The following is an 8,371-nucleotide window of genomic DNA, read 5'->3' on the forward strand; positions in this document are numbered from 1 at the left end:
TATCAGTCTATCAACAATCTCCTCCTTGTACCAAATACCAGAGAGTCTAGGCGAAGCAGCAAGGTTCTTTCTTTTCTCAATTTCCCAATTTTGCAAAATAGGACATATCTATCTTTGAACCTAAGACCCTTCTCTCTGCTGTTGTTGGCGTTGCAGTACAAGAGTAGCAAACGAGTTAGGAGCTGGAAACCCGAAACAAGCTCGAATGGCGGTTTATACAGCGATGGTTATTACAGGTGTAGAATCAATAATGGTGAGTGCAATAGTTTTAGCAGCAAGAAACGTATTTGGTTACCTATTCAGCTCTGAAATCGAAGTTGTGGATTATGTAAGATCAATGGCTCCGCTGGTTGCTTTATCGGTCATATTTACTGCCCTTCACGGGGTTCTTTCGGGTTAGAGTCTCCTTCTATAATGTTAAAAATTCATTAAGAAACTAGTTTTAAGGATCAACAATGTGTTAATGAAGGGGTTTGGGATTGCAGGTGTGGCTAGAGGATCAGGGAGGCAAGATATAGGGGCTTATGTGAACCTAGCTGCATACTATCTCTGTGGCATACCAACTGCTATCCTATTAGCTTTTAGGTTTAAAATGGGAGGAAGAGGACTCTGGATTGGGATCACAGTTGGGTCCTTTGTGCAAGCGGTTTTGCTCGGTCTTATCGTCATCCTCACCAACTGGAAACAACAGGTTAGTAAAGTGAAAGTAAAAGTAATGTCCTTTTATACACATGTTGATCTCATGGTTAATGTTGGATAATTCCAACTTGTGATAGAAGTTATCTCTTAAGGGGGAGCTTAAGGAGATAAGGGTCAAGGATACACAAACAAGATTTAGATAAGGAAAAGCTTATTTAGATAAGGCTTTGTGTTATAATCCTATTAGAATTAGGAGTTGTCTAATTCACTATATATATGTAAGGGTCAATAGAGAGGTGTTCTATGTGACTTGAGAGATTTAGTTTTTGAGAAGTTTTCTAAATCAATAAGAAAATGTGTTCTTTTATTTCAAGTCTTTGATCTTATATTTGGTAGCAGAGCAAGGTTGTGCTTCTGAACTAAAACTGGTGGAGAAGAGTTACGAAAAAGCATGGCGGCTGAAGCAAATCCACCATTACGAACGAAGGATCTTGGAGCACCATCGATCCAATGTCCGTTACTCACACCGACCAACTACACAGTTTGGTCGATGAGGATGAAGATCATACTTCGAGTCAGCGAGGTATGGGATGTTATTGAACCTGGATCCACAGATGAAAAGAAGAACGAATGCGACTACACTTCTGTTTCAGTCTGTTCCAGAGTCACTTATCTTGCAAATAGGAGAGCAAGATTCAGCCAAATCTCTTGGGGGAGCCATCCGATCACGTCACCAAGGAGCGGAGCGTGTTGAGGCAAGACTTCAAACCTTGTTAGCAGAACTAGAACGTTTGAAGATGAGTGAAACAGATTCGGTGGATGACTTTGCAGGCAATNAGCTGGAAAGTTTGCAACTTGGCTCATACCTGCGCTCTTTGGTTATGCTACTTTGCAGCCGCTTGTTAGATTTTTCCAAGCACAGAGTCTGATTTTGCCGTTGATTATGAGTTCAATTTCTGCTGTCTGTGTTCACGTTGTCCTTTGCTGGAGTTTGGTCTTTAAGTTTGGGCTTGGGAGCCTCGGTGCAGCTATTGCTATAGGTGTTTCTTACTGGTTAAACGTGACCGTTCTTGGATTGTACATGACGTTTTCTTCCAGCTGTAGCAAGAGCCGTGCTCCCATCTCCATGAGTTTGTTTGAAGGAATGGGAGAGTTTTTCCGGTTTGGAATCCCATCTGCCTCTATGATTTGGTAATATAAAACTTCTCTTCTTGCCTCTTTTTGTTGGTTTGGTTACAGAGTTACTGACAGTTGAGTCTTGACTTGAGAATCTTTGTCTCTTCTTTTGGTATTGAACTAGCCTCGAGTGGTGGTCATTCGAGTTTTTAGTCATGCTTTCAGGAATTTTACCAAATCCGAAGCTAGAAACCTCTGTTCTCTCGGTGTGGTATGTTTTTATTATATCCTAATGACTTTGTTTTGGAATGGATCGTTATCATACATACAACTCAGTTGTTGTTTTGTCCCTTCTTTATCAGTCTATCAACAATCTCCTCCTTGTACCAAATACCAGAGAGTCTAGGCGCAGCAGCAAGGTTCTTTCTTTTCTCAATTTCCCAATTTTGCAAAATAGGACATATCTATCTTTGAACCTAAGACCCTTCTCTCTGCTGTTGTTGGCGTTGCAGTACAAGAGTAGCAAACGAGTTAGGAGCTGGAAACCCGAAACAAGCTCGAATGGCGGTTTATACAGCGATGGTTATTACAGGTGTAGAATCAATAATGGTGAGTGCAATAGTTTTTGCAGCAAGAAACGTATTTGGTTACCTATTCAGCTCTGAAATCGAAGTTGTGGATTATGTAAGATCAATGGCTCCGCTGGTTGCTTTATCGGTCATATTTACTGCCCTTCACGGGGTTCTTTCGGGTTAGAGTCTCCTTCTATAATGTTAAAAATTCATTAAGAAACTAGTTTTAAGGATCAACAATGTGTTAATGAAGGGGTTTGGGATTGCAGGTGTGGCTAGAGGATCAGGGAGGCAAGATATAGGGGCTTATGTGAACCTAGCTGCATACTATCTCTGTGGCATACCAACTGCTATCCTATTAGCTTTTAGGTTTAAAATGGGAGGAAGAGGACTCTGGATTGGGATCACAGTTGGGTCCTTTGTGCAAGCGGTTTTGCTCGGTCTTATCGTCATCCTCACCAACTGGAAACAACAGGTTAGTAAAGTGAAAGTAAAAGTAATGTCCTTTTATACACATGTTGATCTCATGGTTAATGTTGGATAATTCCAACTTGTGATAGAAGTTATCTCTTAAGGGGGAGCTTAAGGAGATAAGGGTCAAGGATACACAAACAAGATTTAGATAAGGAAAAGCTTATTTAGATAAGGCTTTGTGTTATAATCCTATTAGAATTAGGAGTTGTCTAATTCACTATATATATGTAAGGGTCAATAGAGAGGTGTTCTATGTGACTTGAGAGATTTAGTTTTTGAGAAGTTTTCTAAATCAATAAGAAAATGTGTTCTTTTATTTCAAGTCTTTGATCTTATATTTGGTAGCAGAGCAAGGTTGTGCTTCTGAACTAAAACTGGTGGAGAAGAGTTACGAAAAAGCATGGCGGCTGAAGCAAATCCACCATTACGAACGAAGGATCTTGGAGCACCATCGATCCAATGTCCGTTACTCACACCGACCAACTACACAGTTTGGTCGATGAGGATGAAGATCATACTTCGAGTCAGCGAGGTATGGGATGTTATTGAACCTGGATCCACAGATGAAAAGAAGAACGAATGCGACTACACTTCTGTTTCAGTCTGTTCCAGAGTCACTTATCTTGCAAATAGGAGAGCAAGATTCAGCCAAATCTCTTGGGGGAGCCATCCGATCACGTCACCAAGGAGCGGAGCGTGTTGAGGCAAGACTTCAAACCTTGTTAGCAGAACTAGAACGTTTGAAGATGAGTGAAACAGATTCGGTGGATGACTTTGCAGGCAATATTTCAGGGCTTGCATCGCAATCAGCTTCTTTGGGAGCGACCATTGAAGAACCAAAGTTGGTAAAGAAGTTTCTAACAGGCTTACCTAGAGAAAAATTTATACACATGGTAGCCTCCCTAGAGCAAGTCCTCGACTTAAACACAACACCGTTTGTAGACATAGTTAGGAGGTTAAAGGCTTATGAAGAACGAATTGGCGAAGTAAAGACAGTCGAAGACCAAGGCAAGCTGATGTTTACTAACACCTCTAATAATCGTGGAGGATATGGAGGTTTTAGAGGAGGATCCAGAGGCAGAGGCAACTACGGTAGAGGTAACTCTGGCAGAGGTGGTTCCGGTAGAGGCTGGGGTCGAGGGAGATTCAACAGCCAAAACCAAGGAGGAGAAACCACGGAAGAGAATCAAAAACAACAGAAGAAGGATTTATCCAAAGTAATCTGTTGGAGATGCGACAAACCTGGACACTATGCGACGACTTGCACCAACAAGCCGATACAGAATCATAATCAAGAGTCAAACCTAAATGAGACACAAGAAGCAGATGGACTCTATATGCACGAAGTTGTTTTCCTCAATGAAGACAAGGTGATTCCGGAGAACTACGATATCAACAAAGGCAATGCAAGTATTTGATATCTAGATAATGGAGCAAGTAATCACATGTCAGGAAACAGAGAATTCTTTTGCAGTTTGGATGAAAGGATTAAGGGGAAAGTGAGGTTTGGTGATGGCTCATATGTTGACATTGTTGGGAAGGGAACTATTAACTTTGTTTGCAAAACAGGAGAAATACAAGCACTCAAAGAGATTTATTATATACCTGATCTCAAACACAACATATTGAGTTTAGGACAAGCAACAGAAGAAGGGTGTGAGGTGAACATGAAGAAGGATTTTCTAACACTTCTAGACCCATGTGGACGGCTGCTTGTAAGAGTTATCAGATCACCAAATCGCTTGTACAAGACCCCGATGGAGATTAGTTTGCCGATGTGTCTACAGATCGACAGTGATGAGGCTACACGGCGTTGGCATGCTCGGTTAGGACATGTCAGTTTCAATGTTATGAAGAACATGGTACAGAAGGATATGGTTGAAGGTATGCCAAGCATTATACACGAGCAGGGTATGTGTGAGGTGTTCTTAGCTGGGAAGCAGACAAGAGGATCGTTCCCAGGAAAAGCAAGTTTCCGTGCATCACAGCCTTTGGATCTGGTACATGGAGACTTGTGTGGTCCGATTTCACCTTCAACACCCGCTAACAACCGCTACGTCTTTGTCTTAATTGAAGATTTCTCTAGGTATATGTGGACAATGTTGCTTAGGGAAAAAAGTGAAGCATTTGTTCGTTTTAAACGCTTCAAGGAGTTTGTCGAGAAACAGAGTAGTTTAGCTATCAAAACTTTCAGAACCGATAGAGGAGGAGAGTTTACCTCAGGAGAGTTCAATCGTTTCTGTGAGGAGAATGGTGTAGCCAGACACCTAACAGCGCCGTATACGCATCAACAGAACGGTGTGGTTGAGAGAAGGAACCGCACTTTGATGGAGATGACAAGAAGTTTGATGAAGGGGATGTTGATTCCGAATGATATGTGGGGAGAAGCTGTATGGCACTCGACTTACCTCATTAATCGAGTTCCTACAAAAGCACTAAATGGTCAAACTCCTTATGAATGTTTCATGTCCAAGAAACCAAACATAGAACACTTGAGAGTGCTCGGTTGTGTCGCATACGCAAAGATCAATGGACCACAATTGAAGAAGCTGGATGATAGATCGAGGAGAGTGATTAACCTTGGAACAGAACCAGGTTCTAAGGCCTATAGACTCTATGATCCTATTGCTGAGAGAGTAGTTGTCAGCAGAGACGTGATTTTTGATGAAAGTAAGACTTGGGATTGGTCATCTACGAGAAACAAGTCAGATGATGGAAAACCTGGTATGTTTAGGCTTTTTCAAGAAGGTTTTATAGAAGATGGTGGCGGACATGACAATGGTCAAGAAAACGACCAGCAAAATGCAGACCAACATGCTAATCATGGTAATCAAGAGGAAGAAGAAGATAATGAGGGTGATGCGATTGTCTAAAACCAAGTTCAACCACAAGTTGTAGTAGTACAGCCACAAGTTGAAGTAGTACAACCCTTGGTGACCAGGTCTGGTCGTGTGGTAACAAAACCATGCCATCTGAATGATTATGTCTTGTTTGCAGAAGCAGAAAGTTGCAAGTTGTTCTTAACAATCGATGGAGAACCAGAGAATTATCTTGACGCTGGAAAGATAAAAGAGTGGATTGATGCTATGAAAGCTGAAATAGATTCTATCATAAGGAACAACACATGGGAGCTTGTGGATAAACCAATCGGAGTTAAACCTATAGGAGTTAAGTGGGTCTATAAACTCAAAAGGAAGGCTGATGGTTCGGTGAATAAGTACAAGGCGAGGCTAGTTGCAAAAGGGTATGTGCAACAACAAGGCATAGACTTCGACGAGGTGTTTGCTCTGGTAGCAAGGGTCGAGACTATTAGGCTACTGATAGCACTTGCAGCAACAAGAGGCTGGGAGATTCACCACCTAGATGTGAAGACAGCTTTTCTCAATGGTGAACTAAAGGAATTGGTCTATGTTACTCAACCTGAGGGGTTTGAGAAGAAGGGAGAAGAGGATCGAGTATATAAGCTTCACAAAGCTTTATACGGACTGCGTCAAGCCCCTAGAGCTTGGAATTTAAAACTTGATCAAGTTCTTAAGACAATGAACTTCAAGAGATGTGCGAAGGAACCAACGGTGTACCGTAAGAAGGAGGAGAATGAGTTCTTGATTGTAGCCATCTACGTTGATGATCTATTTGTAACAGGGACTTCACTCAAGATCATTAAGCAGTTTAAAGAAGACATGTCAAGGAGGTTTGAGATGTCTGATTTGGGGAAGCTAACATATTACCTTGGCATAGAAGTTTTTCAAGGAAAAGATGGAATAAGAATCAAGCAAGAAGCATACGCTCAAGGGATTCTTATTGATGCAGGAATGGGTTCCTGCAATTCAACTCATGAACCGATGGAGCCGGGACAGAGTTTGTCAAAAGCAGAGAAAGAGAAAGAAATAGATGCTACAAGGTATAGAAGAACCATTGGGTGTTTGAGATACCTTCTCCACACAAGACCGGATTTGTCCTTTGCTGTTGGTGTCCTTAGCCGTTATATGCAGAGTCCAAGAGTTTCTCACGGACAGGCTATTAAACATGTTCTAAGGTACTTAAGAGGAACAACAAGCTATGGTTTGTTTTTCAGGAAAGATGGATTGAGGAAAATTACTGGGTATAGTGACAGCAGTCACAACATTGATATTGATGATGGGAGGAGTACCACAGGTCACGTGTTTTACTACGGATCGTCACCTATTACTTGGACAACACAGAAACAACCGACTGTGACACTGTCATCGTGTGAAGCAGAATTCATGGCCGCTACGGAGGCTGCCAAACAAGCTATCTGGTGAAAGAGTTGCTGAGTGAGATACTAAGCTTACAAGGAGAGAAGATCCTGCTTAGAGTTGATAATAAGGCAGCCATAGCTTTAACCAAGAACCCAGTCTTTCACGGGAAAACAAAACACATGCTCGCCAAGTATCATTTCATTCGAGAATGTGTAGAGAATGATCAAATTGAAGTTGATCATGTGCCAGGAGAAGAACAGAAGGCCGACATTCTTACAAAACCTCTAGGACGGATTAAGTTCAAGGAAATGAGGAGTTTACTTGGAGTTGAAGAGATCAAGCTTCCCATAGTTCATGTTGGAATTAAGGGGGAGAATGTTGGATAATTCCAACTTGTGATAGAAGTAATCTCTTAAGGGGGAACTTAAGGAGATAAGGGTCAAGGATACACAAACAAGATTTAGATAAGGAAAAGCTTATTTAGATAAGGCTTTGTGTTATAATCCTATTAGAATTAGGAGTTGTCTAATTCACTATATATATGTAAGGGTCAATAGAGAGGTGTTCTATGTGACTTGAGAGATTTAGTTTTTGAGAAGTTTTCTAAATCAATAAGAAAAGATATTCTTTTATTTCAAGTCTTTGATCTTATAGTTAATTCATTAGTAGGTTTGGAAAGTAAAAGCGAGAGTGATGTCCTTTACAGATGTTAAAATAGTAGGTTTCGGAAGTAAAAGTGAAAGTGATGTGTTTTGATATTTGTATGAATTAATGATATTTGTGGGCAGGCGAGAAAGGCTAGAGAAAGAGTTATGGGTGATGAGTTTGAAGAGCAAGATAATGAAGTGATCAGCTAAACTAATCAAAAGTTCAATCACCATCTTCTCCATTAAATGTCGTGTGTGTTTACTTGTGCTGTTGTTTTCAAGAATAGTAATGAGGAATTGAATGTTCACATTAGTTTTGTCCTCTAGCGGTCGAGCCCCTTTACAAAAGATTTATACTCCCTAATCATATACGATTTGCTCCAAGTGTGAATGGATGGGAGCTAAGACCATCATTAGTGGAGTAATCCACCATAGCTACTCTCACATTAATTAATTATATAAATAATCATAAATTAAGTAAAGTAAAGTAACTGTAAGAAACTTAAACAAAATCATCTTATTACTAGAGAACTCCAAAAAAGGTTACTTAAACATTTAAATAATAATTTTTTTAATTTGTGTTTATTAATTATCAAACTTTAATTATCTAAAATGATAAAACAATTATTTAAAATTTTTATATTACATAAAATAGAAAACAATACTTTACAAACTTTAGAATATTAAACATATTTTACAAAAT

At 40.2% G+C, this 8,371-nt stretch overlaps 1 protein-coding gene across 1 annotated transcript in view; it reads left to right on the top strand.

The window, feature by feature from the left end:
- Positions 1 to 8,081, top strand: part of LOC104769906 (protein DETOXIFICATION 14) — an 11,828-nt gene extending 3,747 nt beyond the window's left edge. Inside the window, exons 2-7 of the mRNA XM_010494226.2 lie at positions 1,518 to 1,830; positions 1,940 to 2,026; positions 2,118 to 2,174; positions 2,268 to 2,506; positions 2,597 to 2,802; positions 7,810 to 8,081. Of these exons, the coding sequence (XP_010492528.1) occupies positions 1,518 to 1,830; positions 1,940 to 2,026; positions 2,118 to 2,174; positions 2,268 to 2,506; positions 2,597 to 2,802; positions 7,810 to 7,878 (971 nt within the window). The 3' untranslated portion in view covers positions 7,879 to 8,081. The remainder of the gene's footprint in view (positions 1 to 1,517; positions 1,831 to 1,939; positions 2,027 to 2,117; positions 2,175 to 2,267; positions 2,507 to 2,596; positions 2,803 to 7,809) is intronic.

The sequence above is a fragment of the Camelina sativa genome, chromosome 20 (assembly GCF_000633955.1).
Source record: "Camelina sativa cultivar DH55 chromosome 20, Cs, whole genome shotgun sequence".
Taxonomy (NCBI): Eukaryota; Viridiplantae; Streptophyta; class Magnoliopsida; order Brassicales; family Brassicaceae; genus Camelina; species Camelina sativa.